This window comes from Phoca vitulina, unplaced genomic scaffold (assembly GCF_004348235.1).
Source record: "Phoca vitulina isolate PV1807 unplaced genomic scaffold, GSC_HSeal_1.0 scaffold20, whole genome shotgun sequence".
Classification (NCBI taxonomy): domain Eukaryota; kingdom Metazoa; phylum Chordata; class Mammalia; order Carnivora; family Phocidae; genus Phoca; species Phoca vitulina.
In genome coordinates this window covers 23,139,488-23,160,979 of record NW_022589723.1, presented here as the reverse complement: position 1 = coordinate 23,160,979, position 21,492 = coordinate 23,139,488, and the positions used below count along the sequence as shown (strand labels likewise).

The following is a 21,492-nucleotide window of genomic DNA, read 5'->3' as shown; positions in this document are numbered from 1 at the left end:
ATCCTCCAATCTGTGTCATAGCTCAGTCTAGATCTAATGCTTATTTTGCCTTTCAGACTGAGTTTTGTCTTGCCTTTAGCCTTGCTGTTTTTTGTTGAAAACTGGCTGTGGTATCTTGGGTGGCAGGGACTGAGGTAAATAGTGCTTTAATGTGAGGGTTTTTATTACACAAGTAGGAGTTGGGTTGTGTTTAATATTTGCTGTAGCTGTTCATTCTAGAAGCTTTAAATTCCTCTAGTGTTTGTGTTTTTGTCTCCTGTTGTCTTTGGATTTCCTTAAGCATTCCTTGTCAGTGTGTGTCTGCAGGGCTTGCAGCTGTCCTCCGCTGTTATTATACGGAAGCACTGTTGGTGGAAAGTAGGCCTTTATTAAGGAGAAGGCTCTGGATATATTTGACAATAATTATTAATCTTATCCCCTTACTAGAGCCACAAGAGATCTTTCTTGGTTTTTCATGGTGAGAACTTGCTGGAGTTCCTAGAAACAAAACCCACGGAAGTGTTGGGGCCCCCCACGACTGCAGCCCCCAGTAGCTTCACTCACACTAGCCTCACTCAGTCTCCAGGAGTTCATCAAATTTACCATTCAAGTATTCCTCCTTCCTGGCTTCAGAGTCTTCGCTCTAGGTAAGTAGGTCCCAGATGTGACTCCCTGGATTCACCTCTCCAGATTTCAGGGTTGTGGTGTGTCCTGTGACTTCAGTTCTACAGTGACTCCAAGAAAAATCAGTAGTTTTTAGTTTGTTCAGCTTCTTCTGGTAGTGAGGATGGAAGTGATAACTTCAGGCTTTTACATTTTAGAGCTAAAACTGGAAGTCCTCTTGGTTATTAATCTTTAAGCAGACATATTGCTGCATATGATGGACTTCAAATTAGATAACATGAACTAAGTCAAGTTCTCACACTATCTTTAATTTTGTTGTTGTTTTTAAAGGATTTCTCGGTCATCTCTAAAATCAATATATTTGACTAATTTCTCTGACTCATTCCTATTCTTAAATACTCCCATTTAAAATGGACTTTAGCATCTACCTGCCAATAAAATAAACCTGATCACATCCTGCCACCATCTATCTGCCCTCTCATTGGTACCTGGACCATGTATTCCACAGCAGAAGATCCATGTGACCCATACATTTTATTACCAAAGTTTACCAACAGCATCTGTTAGGGGTTGAGGTGAAGGCGGCTGCAAGCACCCACTACCCAAAAAGCCTCCCAGTTACCCAGCTAGGGGGACGATGACCGTGCCTCCTACTGCTAAACATGAAACCAGTCTGCAACTCACGCATAACCAGCATTGAGGGCACAGGACGTTCTGTGAGTGGAAAGTGATTTTGGCCCCATGTACTAGACAGGAATTTGCATATTTCTTTCTTTCTTTCTTTTTTTTTTAAAGACTTTATTTATTTGACAGAAACGCAGCGAGAGCAGGAACACAAGCGGGGGGACTGGGAGAGGGAGAAGCAGGCTTCCCGCCGAGCAGAGAGCCCGATGCGGGGCTCGATCCCGAGACCCTGCGACCATGACCTGAGCCAAGGCAGACCCTCAACGACTGAGCCACCCAGGCGCCCCAGGAGTTGGCGTATTTCTGTGTAAACCGTTTCCGCAGACCTTCCCCCTGACTCCCAACCCCACCCAAATCACAGAATTCAGCAGCTTGAGGGAAATCGCGAGCGCCCTAAAGGGCTGCAAAGAGCTCGCGCCAGGATACGGGATTTGAACTTCCCGCCTAGTCTCTTAGACCAGGAGAAGCCGCCTCCCTGCCAGCCTCCCAAGAAGCTCAGTGCCGATTGGCTCTTGCTGCGCACAATGAGAGGCCGCGCCCTGCGTCGGCGGGCCTTGCACCCGCTAGGGCGGCGGCAGTTGCCAGGAAACCGCGTAAACGTCGGAGCTCTCAGCCCGCCACTGCTTTTGCAGCGGGAGGTGGTGGCCGCTGGATCCCGAGAGGGGGATTTTCCTCTGCCGAGATGGTGAGCCCGTCGGCGGTCTCCAAACTGCTTGCTTATCTACTGATTTAATTGTAGTTTGGAGCCACCCTGCATCTAAAAAAGGATTTGGAGTGCCTAATCTGAGAATTAAGTGGGAAACTCGTTCAGTTTGCTTTCAGAGGCCTCATGTGCTATTGTTTAAGCAACGCTCGCGGTGGCTTCCAGCCTTTTTCAAATTCTGACTCTATTAGTTCTGCCCGGTGAAAATTTTGTTTGCCATATTTCTGGAAATTTGGGAAAAGATTAAGAACGTTGAAAAAATAAGTGGGGAAAAAAGTCCAGGAGAGAGCAAATGAATTAAGTAGCAGCGGATTGACCTATTAAATCTGTATTAGGAAAACCTGACCAGCTTTTTTCAGAATGGCACTTTCTGGCCTAGGGGTAAGCGAGGCGCAGGGGTGGGGGTTGGGGTGGGGAATGAGAGGAGGAATTCCCTGTGTTGTGGTTAAGAGCTAGGTCTATAGAGCTCGTCTGCGAGTCTTTGAATCCTAGTACTGCTATTTATTTAAGCCGAGGAACCTTGGATAAAGTTGCTTTTACTTTTCATGTCTCATCTATAAGATGGGGAATAATAAAAATAATTTATTGATATACCAATATGTTTATCTACCATGTGTACCTTTTTTATTATGTTACAGTTCTCTGAATTTAGGAAGGAAGCCAAAAGCCCTTTGTTTATTGCTGTTACCTATTTTTGTACCTAGGGCTTGCAGCGGTATACTTTTAAAAATTAAATTTTGGAATACCAAAGTATGCGTACTTTTTTTTCTCTCCATTATAGGCTTCTAAAAGGCGAACTTTGAGCTTCAGTGAAAGGCATCAGAAACGAGTAGATATAAATTACTGCAAACAACTGCATGTCCAATCAGTAAGAAAGATACAAAATCAAATCAGGGACCAAATGGTGCAGAATGAAAATGATGACCTCGTGGAGCGTAAGAGATTCCTCAGATTATTACAGAATGAACAATTTGAGTTGGATATGGAAGAGGCCATTCAAAAGGTACATTTTACTATTCATTCTGACATTTTTTTCTTCATTTTCTCGTTGGAAATGAGATCCAGCTGCTGATACTGGAATTGAGTAGATAGTAACATCAGGTAAAGGATGTCTCATCGTAAGTCAGCCCAGTGTAGTGGTAAAGAGCTGGGTTTTTGGAGTTAGACTGTATGACTTTAAATCCTAGTACCGCTGTATGTAAGCAAGCTCTGGAACCCTGGGTAAATTGATTTTACTTTTCTGCCTCATCTATAAAATGGCATTTATAATAGTACCCACTTTGTAGGAGTTTTAATAATTAATGAGTTAGTACATGCAAAGCACTTAATAGTGCCTGTAACAGAGTAAGACTCAGGGTTTTGTTTTGTTTTGTTTTCATAAATATGAAATCCGTAATTACTGACTTTCACAGTTTTGTTCACGTAAGTAAAATTAGGTTGCTTTCCATAAAATTCGAAAGACAAAAATTTAAGTGTACCTTTTTTGAATTTACTTAGATTAAACATGTACATTATTCAGTGGTAGAAAATGAACTTGTATGTATTAGGTATGAATGTACTAATAGTTTTGATTTTGAAATGCTGCCTTGAAGAATTCAAGTACAGTATGTATATAATTCCTAAAATATGGAGATAATTTTTCTGTGGAAACTTCTAAATATTTTAAAGGATGAGGGTAGTAAAAAGGGGAAACCAATAAGAAATGAGTTCTCATAAAAGTGAAAAAGGTTTTCCGATATTTCAAAATTTTTTTAGTTCCTGCTGTATGTTCAACATTTTGTAGGATATTGTGAGGAATGGCAAAAGCAACTTTTAAAAGTGGTATCCATCCCTCTGAGTTCTAAATTCATAAGGCTTAGACATGATTTTTCAACTCTGAGCAATAAGATCCTAGGGATTAGATTTTTTTCCCCATTCTTTTTATTCTTATTTTTTCTTTAATTTTAAAGAAAATCCCAGATATCATAGCACCTATTTCCTGTATACTTCAGTATGTATCTTACAAAATGTAGATATTTTCTTACATAGTAGTAGAATAATGCCACTGTCTCAACTAATAGATTTAACAGTAAATTCTAGGCATTATTTAATGCCATTCCATAATCAAGTTTTTGTGATTGTGTCAAAATCTGCTTTTACAGTTGGTTTGTTTTAATCAGGATCCAAATAAGATTCATACAGTATATTTGGTTGTCATGTCTGTTAGGTATCTCTTAATCTAAAACAGTCCCTCCCTCATTCATCCTTTTTTTTTTTTTTTTCTTAAGAGTGGGAGAAAGAGGCTGGAGGGAGGGGCAGAGGGAGAGGGTGAGAGAGAATCTTAAGCAGGCTCATGCCTAATATGGAGCTGATGTGGGGCTCAATCTCATAACCCTGAGATCATGACCCAAGCCACAATCAAGAGTCAGATAGATGCTTAACCGACTGAGCCACCCAGGCGCCCCCCCATCCTTTATTTTTTTAACTTCATGTTTTTAACTTGTCAAATTAGGCCATTTTTATAGGATATCCTGTATTCTGAATTTACCTGTTTGCTTTCTCATTTGTTCATTTAATTTGTTTCCCTAATTTTTATATTTCCTCAAAATGGAAGTTAATCCTAAAGGCATGATTAGATTTAGGTACAACGTTTGGCAAGCACTCAATAGGTGATGCTGTCCTTGATATTGTACCATATCTGCAGGCACATGATGTCTGCTTGGTCCACTTGTAGTGATGCTAGTGTTGATAAACATGTACATTCTGGTACCTCTGGTGAGGCATTCTGGTTCCTCTGTTGTAAAATTCCCAATCAGCCTTTCATCTGTGGTTTCGCAAATGAATCTTTCCTTTCGTTAGGGGTTGCAAGACACTGATTTTCTAATTTTGTTATTCCTTTCACATTTAATTAGCTGAAATTCCTTTGTAAAGAACTTTCCCGCATCAGCTAGGGTTATTTAGTACCCTGAAATATAGTTATTACTGGAAAGGGAGATATATACTTAATTTTCAGAGTTGGTGCTCTGGTCACTTCCATTGGTGTCTGTCAGTGTTGTTTTTTAAAATTTTCTTTAGTTTTTGACTTTTTCCTTTTTAAAAAAATCTTTATGGACTCATGGGTCTTTAATACTTGAATTAATTGCATTTATTATCCTTTTCGATGCTCAGATTGCCCCATCTTTGGCCAATGGATGCCTTTATTGGTTCTGTGTCCTTTTGACAAGACTCCCTTAATCTGTGATAGCTTCCTTGCTTTCTGTCAGAACAAAATGTTCCAGGCTAGTGATGATTAATTTTGTGTGTTGACTTTGACTGGGCCATGGGGTGCCCAGATAGTTTGTCAGACATTATCCTGGGTGTTTTGGGATGAGGTTAACATTTAAATTGGCACACTGAGTAAAGCAGATTGTCCTCTCTAATGTGGGTGATGAAGGCCTGAATAGAACAAAATGGCTGAATAAAAGGAAACTGCTCCTTCCTGACTGCCTTCTAATTTGGGACATCAGCTTTTTTCCTGCCTTCACAACTCAACTGAAATATCAGCTCGTTTTGAGTCTCAAGCCTGTCAGCCTTCGGACAGGTACTACACCATTGGTTCTCTTGTTTCTCAGGCCTTTGTGCTTAGACTGGAACTAAGCCACTGGCTCTCCTGGGTCTCTGGCTTTCTGACTCACCCTTCAGATCTTGGGAATCACTTGAGCTGATTCATTATCCTGTTTGTTCTTTTTCTCTGGCTAATGCAAGGCTCATCTTGTAAATTTCTTGCTTCACACCTGGAGTCAGCCATCATACCAAAGAGCTCTATTATCGTCTAGTGGAAATAATATTTAGAGACAATTTCTGAGATAAATTTAGATTTATAATTAAGTTGCAAAAAATAGTATAGAGAATTCCTGTATACCCTTCACCTGATTTCCCCTTATGTTAAAATCTTACATAATCATAGAACAATTATCAAAATGAAGAAATTAGCCTTGGTACAATATGTTAACTATAGGATTTATTCAGATCTCATCAGTTTTTTTCCATTAACATCTGTTTTCTGTTACAAGAATACAAACTACCTTTAGTTGTCATGTCTCCATAGTCTCCTTCAGTCTGTAAGAGTTTTTCACTTTTTCCTGTTTTGTCTTTCATGACCTTGACAATTTTAAACACTAGTTTTCTGTTGCTGTGTAACAAATTACCACAAATCTAGTGGCTAAAAACATCCATTTATTACCTCACAGTTTCTGTAGGTCAGAAATCTAGACATGGTATGTAGCTGGATTGACTGCTTGATCTCACAAGGCTGAAATCCAGGTGTTGTCTAGAATGCATTCTCATCTGAATCTTGGGGTCCTCTACTAAACTTATTTAAGTTGGCAGAATTCATGTTCTCATAGTTGTAAGACTGAGGCCCATATCTCTCAGAGATTGCTGACATTCCCTGCCACGTGATCCTCTCCACAACATGGCAGTCTGCTTCTGGTTTTCTGGTTTTCTTCTTGGTGTTGATTTCTAGTTTATACCATTGTGGTTGGAAAAGGTGCGTGATACGATATCAATCTTGATTTTATTGAGACTTTTTTTGTGGGCTAACATGTGATCTGTCCTGGAAAATGTTCCATGTGTACTTGAGAAGAATGTGTATTCTGCTGCTTTTGGATGAAATGTTCTGTATATATCTATTAGGTCCACCTGGTCTAAGGTTTTGTTTAAGGCTGATGTTTCCTTATTGATTTTCTTATTTCTGTCAGATGTTGTAAGTAGGATGTTTAAGTCCCCTACCATTATTGTATTGCTGTCAATTTCCCCCTTTCAGTGTGTTCATATTTGCTTTATATATTTTGGTGCTCCTCTTATTGGGTACATATATATTTATAAACTTTATATCTTCTTGTTTGATTGACTCCTGAATCATTATGTAATGCCCTTCTTTGTCTTTTATTACAGTCTTTGTTTTAAAGCTTTCTGTGTTTGATAAGACCAGTTTTCTTTTCCATGGATATCGTTTTTCTTGTGGTTTGTTGTCTTTCTTTAGTGTTGTGTTTAGATTCCTTTCTCATTTTCTTTTATTTACTGTAAGTTTTTGCTGTGTGGTTGCCATGAGGTAATATATATATATAACATATATAACACCCTATGTATAGAACAGTCTATTTTAGGTTGATACCAAATTAAACTTGAACTCATTCCAGAACTCTACATTTTTACCACCCCCCCACATTTTATGTTTTTGATGTCACATTTTACCTCTTATTTTATGTATCCTTTAATTAATTATTGTAGTTCTAGTTTATTTTACTATTTTTGTCTTTTCATACTAGCTTTATAGGTTGATTTATCCACTACCTTCACTACATAATTTACCTTTTCCAAAGAGATTTTTACTTTCATATGTTTTCTTGTTATTAATTAGAGCCATTTCTTTTCAGCTTAAAAGGTCCCTTTAACATTTCTTGAAAAAACAGTTTAGTGGTGATGAACTCCTTTAGCTTTTGCTTTTCTGAAAAACTCTTTCCTTCAATTCTGAGTGTTAACTTGCTGGGTAGAGTATTCTTGGTTGGAAGTTCTTTCCTTTCAGTACTTTATATATGTCATGTCACTCGCTTCTGGCCTGCACAGTTTTTGCTGCAAAATCTGCTGATAGCCCTGTGGGGTTTTGTTTTTTTTTTTTTTGTATGTAACAAATTGCTTGTATTGCTTTTAAGATTTTTCTCTTTAACTTTTGACATTTCAATTATAATGTGTCTTGGTGTGGATCTCTTTGGGTTCATTTTATTTGGAACTCTGGGCTTTTTGGACCTGGATGTCTGTTTCCTTCCCCAGGTTAGGTAAGTTTTCAGCCATTATTTCTTCAAGTAAGTTTTCTGCCCCTTCCCTCTCTCATCTCCTTTGGGAACCCTATAATGCAAATAGTGTTTCACTTGATGATGTCCCATAGATCTCTTAATTTATCTTCATTTTTTTAGAATTCCTTTTTCTTTTTGCTGCTCTGTCTGGGTGAGTTCCAGGGCTTTGTTTTCTAGCTCTCTAATCCATCCTTCTGTTTTATCCAGTCTGCTGTAGAATCCCCCAGTGTATTTTTCAGTTCAGTTATTATATTCTTCGGCTCTGGTTTCTGTTTTGTACTTTCTTATATTTTATATCTCTTTGTTAAAGTTCTCACTGTGTTCATTCTTCTCCTGAATTCGGTGAGCATCTTTATGCCTATTACTTTGAATTCTTTATCCAGTAGATTACTTATCTCTGTATCATTAAGGTATTTTTCTGATGTTCTGTCTTATTCTCTCATTTGGAACATATTTCTCTGTTTCCTCATATTGTTTGGCTATGTTTGTTTCCCTGTGTTAGGCAAAACAGCCACTTCTTCCAGTCTTGAAGATGTGGCCTTGTGTAGGTGATGAAACTTCTCATTCACCATTGATTCGTTCTTGGTTGTCTCTTGAACCTTTGTGATTGTCTAAACAGCCTCATTTATTCTTGATATGTCTCTGTTGTTGAGGGTGTGCCAAGACCTGTCAGTCTTCCAAGGGCAGGAATCTTATTCAGTACTTAATTTCAGGCTGAATGGAAGCCAGACCCTCAGGTAGCAGCTTTTATTATATGCAAATATATACAGTCCTGTGGGGCCACAATTGTAAACCCTGCTGGCCTCCAGATCTAGAGGTGTCCCCTTGGCAACAGTTGGAAAACTCAGGACCCCAGATGAGTATATAAGCTCCTTTCTGGGAGGTCTTGTTGAACTGCAATGAGGCCAAGGGGATGCATAAGGATAGTGTCTCCCTACTTATGATCCCCGGGGGAGTGCCTTTGTAGCTTTTGCTTGTGTGGGAAACCTGAAGCCTGTTTCTTAGGCTAGAGCTCCAGGTTAAGTAGGCCTTTTTCACAGAAAGACTGGGTGTGTCTTTCACTCTGCTGTCTGGGTAGTGCCCTGAGGGTGTTGGCCTGCCAAGAACTGTCTTTCTGATTGTTATGGTCCCTTGGAGCTCAGGAACTCCAGCCCCCTTGGCCACCAGGGCCAGATGAACAAGGGGCATCCCCGGTGTACTTTGCATGCACCTGCTCCGAAAGCTGCACTCACCAGCTTCAGCAAGGCAGCGGGAAGATGCCTGGACTGCATGTGTCTGAGGCTTCGGTGGTCCTGTTGGAGAGTGCCCTGTCTCCATGCCTATACTGGCCCCAGGTTGGTGGCAGGAGAATGCCATGACCGCTCCTACATGTCAGCCCCAGCCAGGGGGTCGGGGGATTGCTATGACTGCCCCCACTGTCCAGCCTCGGGACAGTGCTGAGACCACTTGCCCTCACCAGCCTCAGTGTGCCCTCCTACTCTAGTAGGATAGGTAGAGAGCACGCAGAAGGAGTCTGCCTTGCCTCCGTCCTTGGTAGAGCACCAACTGTCCCTTGCTTCTTCAGCAGATTCCCCCAGACCAGCAAATGAATTTCCTTCACATAAACACCAGGTGCTTTTCAAATTGGTGCTTTTGTGCTTGATCCTGGGATGAGTGAGACTGCAAGTGAGTCTTTAAAAGGAGAATCTCAGTTTCCTATAGTACTTTGGGTTCCTTGGATGTCAGCCCTCTTTGTTTTCTAAGCCAGACATTTTTTGGTGCAGCTCTGAAGTATTGGGGTGCCTAATGTGGGGCAGCAACCCCTCACTCGTCTAGCAAAAGTGCTAGACTGGTGACATCCCTCTCTATTGTCTCCCTGCTTATTGGGGGTGGGTTTGTGTTTTTTTTTTTTGCCAAGACTGTGTCTCTTGTCTCTCTACCCCTCTCCATGTGGTCCTTTTATCCTTTGTTATAGAGAAGCAGTTCATTTAGTTTTCAGATGCTTTTCAGAAGGAAATTGTTAGAAGATGCAGGAGAGATCTAAAGTGTCCCCCAGAGTGAGAAGACACTTTGAGACTGGAAAATGAAGTAGGCCACTCCATCCAGTTTACACAGTTTGATTTGAGGTAACTTACTGAAGGGGGATTTGGGTGGAAGACTATCCACAGCAACTACATAGTTACTCTCTGCCAAATCCAGACCTTAGTCCACAAATTTTATAGAGCAGAGGGCATATAGAAGGGCACTGTAAGATCAAAGCGTTCACACACAAAGGGCTTGTATGCATCTAATTGACAGCTAACTTTTAATTAGATCTTGCGGCCCCACCTGTGCATCAGAAAAGGAAAGACTATGTTATCTCTAACAGATTCTTGGGAGGCCAAAACAAGCCTCTCCCCATCTTGGCCTTTGTGGGTATTTCTAAGGTATGTATATTCATTTCCAAGGGGCCAGAACACCAAGAGAGGTCATTGAGCAACCAACAAGATGGAAGGCCAAAGATGGAGTCAGTATTGTTAGCATTCCTAAAGAAATGATCCATAGGTAGCTGTAGATTTTGTGTGTCCATGAGAGGAGATGAGTTCAGGATCTTCCTATGCTGCCATCTTGGACCCCCTGATTTTTAATAAAGTTAATTTGACATAGTCTGCATTCTCTTATTCCCCCCACATCTAGTTGATTTCTTTACATTTTTTTTATGTTGAAATAATTACAAATTCTTGGGAAATTGCAAAAATAGTATGGAGAGGTCCTGTGCCCTTCTACAGAAGATTCCCCCAGTGGTTACATCTTGCATAACTGTATTATCATATCAAACCCTAGAAAATGACATTTGTACAATATGCGTGTCTACCTCTGTGTCATTTTAGCACATGTGTAGATTTGTGCGACAGCCACCTCATTCAAGATACAGAACTATTCCATCACCGCCAAGACCTCATTCATGCTACCCCACCATAGTCATATACTTCTTTCGACCACCACTATGCCTGATTTGTTCTCCATCTCTATAATTTTGTTCTTTTGAGAATGTTATGTAAATGTAATCGTGTGTGATTCTATACATATGTGGAATTATATGTCTGACCTTTAGAGCAGGTGTTTCCAACTCAGCGTGATTTGGAGTCATCCAAGTTGCTGGATTTAACCAATAGTTAATTGTTTTTTATTATTGAGTAGTAGTGCATGGTATGGATGTACTTGTTGATTTCTTTTTAAATTCTGCATATTATAAAATTATTAATTCTCTTTGGTGTATATTTCTATGGATTTTGACAAATGCATAGATTTCAGTTTCCACCATCACAGTGTCATTCAAACAATTCTAGCACCTCAGAAGTCCCCTCATGCTGCCCCTTCATAGTCAATCACTCACCCTTCTCCCCTGTCCCTGGAAACCATTGATTTCTTTTTTGTCCCAATAGGTTCACCTTTTCCATAGTGTCATATAATTGGAATTATGCAATATGTCACCTTTTGGTTCTGACTTCTTCCACTTAGCAAACCAAATGTAAGATTCCATGCTGTTGCATGAATTATTATTGTCGTATTCTAGTATATGGATGTACCACAGTTTATCCATCTGCATGTTGAAAAAAAATCTGAGTTTCCAGTTTATGGCAACTGTGTCTAAAACTGCTATGAGCATTTTATTACAAACTTTTATATGAACATAAATTTTCATTTCTCTTGGATAGATATCTGGGAGTAGGATGGTTGGGTCATATGGTAGGTGTTTGCTTCATTTGATAAGAAACTTTTAAACCGTTTTGCAAAGTTGCTGCATTATTTTGCATTTCCTCAAGTAATGTATGAGAATTCCAGTTGCTTTGTGTCATCACTAGTACTTGCAGTTGCTTTTTGTTAATTGAAAGTATTATTTAGGGGAGCCTGGGTGGCTCAGTCGTTAAGCATCTACCTTAGGCTCAGGTCATGATCCCAGGGTCCTGGGATCGAGCCCTGCATCGGCTCCCTGCTTGGCGGGAGGCCTGCTTCTCCCTCTCCCACTCCCCCTGCTTGTGTTCCTGCTCTTCACTATCTCTCTGTCAAATAAATAAATAAAATCTTAAAAAAAAATCATTTAGATAATTATCTAATGATTCATCTGCAATTGTAAGAAATAATACAGAGAGACCTAATATACCCTGTACCTAATTTTCCCTAACGGCACATCTTGTAAAACTGTAGTATAATATCAGAAACAAGATATCAGCAATGATACAATCCACCCACCTTGTTCAGGTTTCCCTTTTACTTGTGCTCATTTGTGTGTGTTGCATGCATGTGTGTGTTTAGTTCTGTACAGTTTATCACATGTGAGGTTTGTATATCCAACACCACAATCAAGATCCAGGGTAGTTCCTTGACCACAAGGATCCCTCATTTTCGTCCTTTCATAAACATCACCATCTCTTTCTTGGATACACCTACCTCATCCCAGACTCTGGCAACCACTAATATGTTCTCCATTTCTATAATTTTGTCATTTCAAGAATGTTATCTATACAACTCAACAATAAAAGACAAAAAATTCTTTAATGGGTAAATGACTTCAATAGCCATTTCTCCAAAGAAGACATACAAATGAGCAATAAGCACAAAAAAAGATGCTCAACATCATTAGTCATTAGGGAGATGCAAATCAAAATCACAGTTAGGTACCCCTTCGGAACCATGAAGATTGCTATATTTTTTTAAAAAAGGACATTAAGTGTTGACAAAGAAGTAGAGAACCTGGAAGCCTTGTACATTGCTGGTGGCTGTGGAAAACCATTGGGCAGTTCCTCAAAAAGTTAAATGTAATTGCTATATTACCCAGCAGTTCTTCTCCTAAACATATACCCAAGACAACTGAAAACATGTTCACACAAGAACTTGTACATGAATATTCAAAGCAACGTTATTCATGATAGCCAGAAGTTGGTTGAACACAACGCAAGTGCCCATCAGCTGCTGCCTGGATAGACAAAATATGTTCTGTCTATACAGTGAATATCACACAGTTATAAAAGGGAATGAATTGCTGCTACATGCTGCAACATGGATGAACCTTGAAAACATTACCCTAAATGAAAGAAGCCAAACACAAAAAGGCTACATATTGTATGATTTCATTTAAATGAAATATCTAGAATAGCCAATCCATAGAGATAGAAAGTTAATTAGTGGTTGCCAGAGGCTAGGAGGTAAGTGGAATGGTGAGTGACTGCTAACAGGTATGGAGTTTTTCTGGGGGGTGATGAAACCATGCTGAATGTTAAAAACTTACTTACACACAAAAACCTGCACATGGATGTTTATAGCAGCTTTATTCATAATTGCCAAAACTTGTAAGCTACTAAGATGTCCTTCAGTAGATGAATGGATCAATAATCTAGACTATAGAATATTCTGTGCTAAAAGAAATGAACTATCAAGCAATGAAAAGACATGGAGAAACCTTAACTGTGTATTACTAAGTGAAGCCAACCTGAAAAGGCTTCAGACTGCATGATTCCAACTATATACCATCCTGGAAAAGGCAAAACTGTAGAGATCATAAAAAGAGCAGAGGTTGGGCGCCTGGGTGGCTCAGATGGTTAAGCGTCTGCCTTCGGCTCAGGTCATGATCCCAGGGTCCTGGGATCGAGTCCCGCATCAGGCTCCCTGCTCCGCGGGAAGCCTGCTTCTCTCTCTGCCTCTGCCTCTCTGTCTCTCTGACTCTCATGAATAAATAAAACATTTAAAAAAAAAAAAAGAGCAGAGGTTGTCAGGGATTTGGGGGAGGGAAGGATGAATAGGCAGAGCACAGAGGATTTTTAGGGCAGTAAAACTACTCTGTATGAGGACTCTAATGGTGGATACATGTTGTTACACATTTCTTGTACCCATAGACTATCCATCACTAAGGTAACCCCAACGTAAACTATGTACTTTGGGTGATTGTATCAATGTAGGTTAGTTGATTGTAACAAATGTACCACTTGGTGGGGGATATTGATAGTGAGGTGGGGCAGTGCACGTGTGTGGGCAGCGGGTATATGGGAACTCTGTTAATTATGCTCAGTTTTGCTATGAACCCAAAACTGCTCCAAAATATAGTCTGTTCAGAAAAAGTCCTGAAACTAGATAGTGATTGTTGCACAACACTGTGAATATACTAAAAAACCACTGAGTTGTGAATTGTGAAAGGTGAATTTATGCTATGTGAATTAAAGCTCAATTTTAAAATAAAGAACATGTTCCAAGAACATTATATAAATGGGATTGAACAGTCTGTAACCTTTTGGGATTGTATTGTTTCACTCAGCTTAATTCCTAGGAATTCATCCAGGTTATTGCTAAGTGTCAGTACTTCATTCCCTTGTGTTGCTGAGTAGTAATCCATGGTATGGAGGTACCACAGTTTATCTGCTTATTCACCTGTTGAAGTATGTCTGTTTATTTCCAGTATTGGCTGTTTTGAATAAATCTGCTGTAAACATTTGGGTATAGGTTTTTAAATAAACATAACTTTTCATTTCTCTGGGCTAAATGCGTAAGAGTGCAGTTATCGAGTCGTATGGTAATTGCATGTTACCTTTAGGGGGAGTGGGAGAGGGAGAAGCAGGCTTCCCGCTGAGCAGGGAGCCCGATGTGGGGCTTGATCCCAGGACCCCGGGACCATGACCCGAGCTGAAGGCAGACGCTTAACCGTCTGAGCCACCCAGGCGCCCCTGCATGTTACCTTTATAACAAACTACTGAACTGTTTTCCAGAGTGGTGCTACCATTTTACATTCCCACCCAGCAATATGTGAGAAATGCAGTTTCTCACCAACATTCGCTTTGCCACTATTTTTTATTTTAGCCATTCTAATAGGTTTGTAGTGATCTATCATTTTAATTTGCATTTCCTGATGGCTAGTGATGTTGAACATCTCATTTGCTTATTCATTCTAAATATGGAATTTAGTTAAGCCTCTAGATCTTTCTACCATTTTATAGGAGATAGAAAAGAGAAACAAGTTGAATGGTATCCTGGGGAAACAGTCAAATTCAGAATGTTTTGGGACATTGTATAGTCCACATATACTAATTTCTACAACAAGTCAATGGTTTGAGGAAAGAAGTGTGTATATGGGATGACTGTTACGGAATGAAAGAGACATAAGAGAAATAATAGCTAGATGCAACATGTGGAACTTGTTTGGATTTTCATTTGAAAAAGCAAACAAAAGTATCTTTGAGACAATTGGGAAAACCTGAAAATGGACAAGATATTAGACCATACTAAGGAATTACTGTTATTTAGACATGGTAATGGCATGGTTGTTACACAAGACAAAATTCTTTTCAGGTAGAGATCAATACTGAATTACTTATATGGTAATGACGTATCTAGGATATGTTTTAAAATAGTCGAGCAAAAAAGAACAAAGAAAAAAATGAAATTGGAGTGGAAGAGTAGAGAAAGAAGATTGGAAAAGTATGATAGCTATTGAAAGTGAATGATGGATAGCTGAGGGTATATTTTAATATTCTTCCTACTATTGATGTTTGAAATTTTCTGGGGTAAAATGTTTGGAAAAGTACTTATTGAAGTAGTATTTTGTATTTTAAAATAAAACACAAATGTTTGTTGCTCTGAAGCTTTGATGAAAAATATCTGATTCTGGAGGACAAATAACTGAAGTTACTTTTAAAAAAAAATTCAGGCAGAAGAAAACAAAAGATTGAGGGAACTCCAGCTTGAACAAGAAGAAAAATTGGCTATGGAATTGGCAAAACTAAAACATGAAAGTCTAAAGGATGAAAAGATGAGGCAACAAGTAAGAGAAAACAGGTATCTTGGTTTTTATAAATTTCATTTATGTTGTCTTTGCCTTTAAACTTTTATCTAATGCTTAGCACCTGAGAGTGAAATTTCTTTCTTTGTATCATTGCACTTAAGTTAATATTTTGTCTGGAAATACTTATTGCTTTAAATGCTATATATATTCATTTGGGAAAAGAAGTCATGTTCAAAGAAGTAAAGTATTTAAGGTGAAAATAAATAGCAGTTTCTTCTCTTTTTTTAAAATGACCTAAAAAATAGACTCATGAGGGGCGCCTGGGTGGCTCAGTCATCTAAGTGTCTGACTTTGGCTCAGGTCATGATCTCGGGGTCCTAGGATATAGCCCCACTTTGGTCTCCCGGCTCAACAGGGAGTCTCTCTGCCCCTTCCCCACCTGTGTGCTCGTGTGCTCTCTCTCTTTCAAATAAAAAATAAAATCTTAAAAAATATGACGCATGAATCCTACTCTTCAGTGAAACCTTAGGGGATACGTAATTTAATTTTCTACACTGACAAATTTCCTACAGTATTTCTGGAAAGTGGCTGGTCAGCTATGGCTCAATACCTCTAGTGATTGGGATAGAAACTTCTTTTTTCATTCAGCCCTAACTTTGAATAATCTTTTTTCCCCTGTTGTTTCAAAATTAATTTCCCTGTAACTTTCATGCATTTATCTCAGTTCTGCTATCTGATGAAAAACATTTAGTTCTTACTTAGAATATCCTTTCATATTTATGAATCCCCTAAATGATTTCTTCTATAAGTTAAATATCCTTCATTTGTTCCATATATAATATGATTTCAAGCTCCTTCACCATCCTGGTTTTCTTCTGTAGATGTAATTTACATAATTATTGTTCTAAAATATTGCCCTCATAATTGTGTATGATGAATGTTCTAGGGTACTGCTTAATACTCCTAGTAGTGGGACTGTTAACCACGTTGTTCTAGAATATATTTCTTAATATTGCTTAAGATGGAATTGCTTTTCTGGAGCAGGCATGCCACACTGTTGACTAAAACTCAGGGCTAACTAAATGCTCATCCTATAGTTATATAGTTTGAATATATTAGAAATTTACTTTGATAATTGTTACATATCATCTTAACTGAGCTGGACTTCCGTAGGATATTATATAACCCATGAGTGAGCTTCAGAGATTTTGAGCTTCATTAAATTATATTTATATGTTTGACAAATGTACCCATTGTATTTTTCTGGGTCCACAACTTTTATCAAATTCTTTAAGGGATTACTAATGCTTAAAGATTTAAAATTGCCACTAATGTCTTCATATTGTTCTAGTTGCAAACTATCTTTTTGGACATTAATTCTCCAGTCATTGTTAGCTATCCCTCATGGGTTTATGTTTATCTGGAGACAAAATAAATATTTCATCATGTATTTGTCTAATTCACTGATCTAAAAATTAAATAGAGGAACTTTCCACTTCTAGCAGTTTTTAGACAAGGTGATTCAAATAAATGCTCTCTCTGAGAACATAATATCTGGAGAAAGTATAAAAGATCTGAGAGAGGAAGGAAACCAGAATGGTGAGCTTGGCATTTGTAGCTACACTTCTGGAGGTTCTGCTGATTCCAAAATGATGGCTGAGAGGCCAATAAGCATGTTGCAAGCTGTTCAACATTATTTTACAAGTTTTATGCATAAGATTTGTACACTTTAGTATATGTTTTACTTCAATAATACAGAATTCAATTAGATTTTATTTTTTTAATTTTTTTTTTTAAGATCTTATTTATTTATTTGACAGAGAGAGACACAGCGAGAGAGGGAACACAAGCAGGGGGAGTGGGAGAGAGAGAAGCAGGCTTCCCGTGGATCAGGGAGCCCGATGCGGGGCTCGACCCCAGGACCCTGGGATCATGACCTGAGCCGAAGGCAGAAGGCAGACGTTTAACGACTGAGCCACCCAGGCGCCCCTTCAATTAGATTTTATTAGATAGAAACAGATGAAGAGATCATGTGCAAGCAGTTTAGTGGAAAATATCCAGAATAAAGCACAGAAAGACAAAAGGATAGAAAGATACAAAAGAAAACTTAAAAGAGATAAGGGCTATGATGGAAAGTTCTAACAGATGTATAATTTTAGTTCTGGTAGTAGAAATAAAAGAGGATGATGCAGAAGCATTATTTGAAAAAATGCTGGCCAAGAATTTCCAAACATGATAAAAGACATAAAGCCACAGGTTAAAACACAACAAACGATGAAAACTATATCTATACTCACCCTAGTCAAACTTTTGAAAGCCAACAATAAAGAAAACCATGAAAATCACAAAAGCAGCCCCACAAAAGACTTTTACCTTCAAAGGAGCAGCACTAAGAAGTATGACTGGATTTTGAAAGCCAAGAGTGAAAATGAGAAGACCATGGATTTAAAGCGCCATAATAAAATAATGGCCCATATAGAATTCTATACTTCGTGAAAATTTTCTTCAAACTTAAGGCAAAAGTTATTCAGTTGAGTACTTATTCAAATAGGGTATGCTGTTTCTCAGCAGTGTCAAAACTTCTAAGAGTTTTTCACTTTTTGCATAAGCCATGGTAGAATTTTGACTGATGCAGAAATGGACCATTATTCTGATCAGTGTTTTCATCTGCTAATTGGCAGGTCTAAATTCAAGGAAATGTTTGCTGTGGTACTCAAAATATATCCTAAGTTATTAAAATCTATAGTAAGATTAAACTCTTTAAATTTAAAAGAAATGAATTTTTAAAAACCAGGGTGAATTTGGAAAGCTCATTGAAATTTATTTTGAAAACAACTGAGTTTGAAAGTCATGAGATTGTTTTGTTATTTGATTTTTGAACACATGATTTTTTTTTTTTTGCACTGCTTTAAAAAATTTTATTTCAATGCAACTGTAACAGACCAGAGTAGGTGTGAAACCCAAAGATGCGAGCCCCATATCTTATCATTGCTTCCCTGGAAGCCGAAGCAAAGATACAGCACTGAGAACACATAGACTGATCTTTCCTATTTCTGAGACCACATGAGAAAAAGGCATTTTTCTAACTAAAGTCCGATCATAACATTTTTCATTTAAAGTCAGTGTCTCAAATTGCAACCTGCAGGTGAACCACAAAACTGCTATGATGCCTGTAAGCCTCGTATTTCTTAAGGACACGGGCCAAAATGTCCAATTTAAAGAAAGAGTGGTATTTCACAGATGTCATGAGACACTTGCTTAAACAGAAAGGAGAGCTTTAAAATGCAAATGATACTTTGTGAGATTTTTTTAAGCACTAAAAAGAAGGCTGAGGGAGGAAATTACAAAGATTATAGAACACATGATTTTTTTAATCCAAGAAAATATTTAAAAGACAGTTTATCACTGCTTTTTTTTTTAAAGATTTTATTTATTTATTTGACAGAGAGAGACACAGCAAGAGAGGGAACACAAGCAGGGGGAATGGGAGAAGGAGAAGCAGGCTTCCCACGGAGCAGGGAGCCCGATGCGGGGCTCGATCCCAGGACCCTGGGACCATGACCTGAGCTAAAGGCAGATGCTTAACGACTGAGCCCCCCAGGCCCCCCAGTTTATCACTGCTTTTAACTTGAGATGGGACAGTTACTCCCTATTTTTAGAAGTCCTTTTTAAATTATAGCATGAATCAATTAATAATTACATGTGTGATTAATAATTTTAATTAAAATTATGATTAATTGTATAATTAATTTTTATAATTACATAATTAGCAACTATACATATATTACATAGTTAACACATAGGTATATGAAAGCAAAAAGAATTACCTCATATGTAATTTGTATTTAAGTTCAGCAAAAACTAGCCCAAAGAAGAGATAAAAGATAGTCTTCCCTTATTAAATACATAACCAGTTCCTTGCTGGTGCCAGTACAATTACAACAATCAAAGGTTTATAGCAACCAAGTGAATGCTGAATCAAGAAAAAGGCAACTTAGAAATGGTACCAAAGTTTGTGGTATTTTTTTTTACTTGTCCTTGCTCCATCTCTTCCCAGCTCTGAGGCAGTCTTGAAGTAGTAGCCCATATTGTGAGTATCTATCCCTGGATCTAGAGAGAGCAGAGCAGATCTTAATTAGAAAATTATTGTATATTTATGTTTTAACCTACTTGGGAGCTACCTGAAGGATTGACACAAGATGCTCATCTCTGTTTCACTTAACTCCTAACTCACTCAGTCCAGAAAAGCAAATTATATCTCTGATAAGAATTTAAATCCAGAATATATAAGGGATTCCTACAATTTAACAACAAAAGACAACCCAATTCAAAAATAAGCAAAGTATTAGAGATTTATTCAAAGAAGGTAGACAGTAGGCAATAAGCACATGAGAAAAACACTCAACATCATTAGTCATTAGGGAAATTGCTAGAATAGCTATAATAAAAATAATGGAAAATAAATGTTAGTGAACATGGAAACAAATTGGAACCCTTAGACATTGCTGGTAGGAATGTAAAATGGTACAAGCACTGTGGAAAACAGTTCGGCGATTCTCAAAAAGTTATACAATTACCATATGATTTAGTAATTCCACCTCTTGGTAGATACCCACAAGGATTGAAAACTGAGACTTAATCAGGTATTTGTACACTAGTGTTTAATGCAGCATTATTCATTATTCATAATAGCCAAAAGGTGGAAACAATCCAAATGTCCATCAACAGATGAATAGATAAACTTTGGTGTGTGTATATGTGTGTGTATATATATATATATATATAGTGGAATATCATTCAGTTATAAAAAGGAATGAAGTTCTGATACATGCTACAATATGGTTGAACCTTGAAAACAATATGTTAAGAAAGTAAGCCAGACACAAGAGGATAAATACTGTATAATTCCACTTATGTGAAATAACGAGTACAGGTAAATTTATAGAGACAAAAAGTAGTTAGAGGTTACCAGGTATTAGGGAAAGGGAGGAATGGGGAGTTATTACTTAAATGAGTACAACATTTCTGTTTAGAATTATGAAAAATTTCTGGAAATAGTGATAGATGGTTGTAGAACATTGTGAATGTAATTAACACCACTGAATTGTACACTTAAAATAGTTAAAAATGACAAATTTTTGTTTTATGTATTTTACCACAATAAAAAAGTTAAAGGATTTAAAAAACCCAAACTTACAGGTTTAGCTAAAGCTGTTACTCAAGAGTAATTTATAATCTGAAATGACTAATAGAAACGAAGGCTCCATCTGGAATTATTAGAAAATGAACAGCAAATTTCCATCTGGCATGATTACGAAAAGAATGTAGAAGAACAATAAGAGCAGAAACAAATACATTAGAATGTTAGCATAAAGTAGAATCAAAGCCAAGAATTGTGCCTTTAAAAAGGCTAATAAAATTGACAACCCCTGACAAGAATGATAAAGTATAAGAGAGAATGCATCAATAACCAATTTTAGGAATGGATGATAGTACATCACTATAGATCATACAAATAATTTGCTAGATGGTAGGATATTGTGAACAATTTGATACAAATGAATTTGGAAATTTAGATAAATTCGTAAATAGAACATTTTACCAAACTGACTGGCACAAGTAGTAACAGAAACCTATAACTTTATAATTAACCTTGTTCACAAAGAAACCTTCATGGCTAGTTGGTTGGTGAATTTTACCAAACACTCAAATAATAACACCAGTCTCACATAGGTTTGCAGAGTGGAAAAAGAGGGAACACTTCCCAGTTGATTTTAATAAGATCAGTACCTGAATAGGATAAAAAAATTATAGACTGTTTCTCTTGAATTTAGCTACTATAATTTGAAGTTAGTATCAAAGCCAGTGGCATGTGAGAAAGATATTACATCTGACTAAATTTAACTTATCCTAGGAATACAAAGTTGGTTTAACTAGAAAATCAATAAATGTAATGCATC

The 21,492-nt window shown here is 37.8% G+C and overlaps 1 protein-coding gene across 1 annotated transcript in view; it reads left to right on the top strand.

Moving 5' to 3' along the window:
- The first annotated feature begins 1,848 nt into the window (after nucleotides 1-1,848).
- Nucleotides 1,849-21,492, top strand: part of MNS1 (meiosis specific nuclear structural 1) — a 41,773-nt gene continuing 22,129 nt past the window's right edge. The window contains exons 1-3 of the mRNA XM_032417385.1: nucleotides 1,849-1,972; nucleotides 2,772-2,993; nucleotides 15,458-15,585. Coding sequence (XP_032273276.1) covers nucleotides 1,970-1,972; nucleotides 2,772-2,993; nucleotides 15,458-15,585 — 353 coding nt within the window. The 5' untranslated portion in view covers nucleotides 1,849-1,969. The remainder of the gene's footprint in view (nucleotides 1,973-2,771; nucleotides 2,994-15,457; nucleotides 15,586-21,492) is intronic.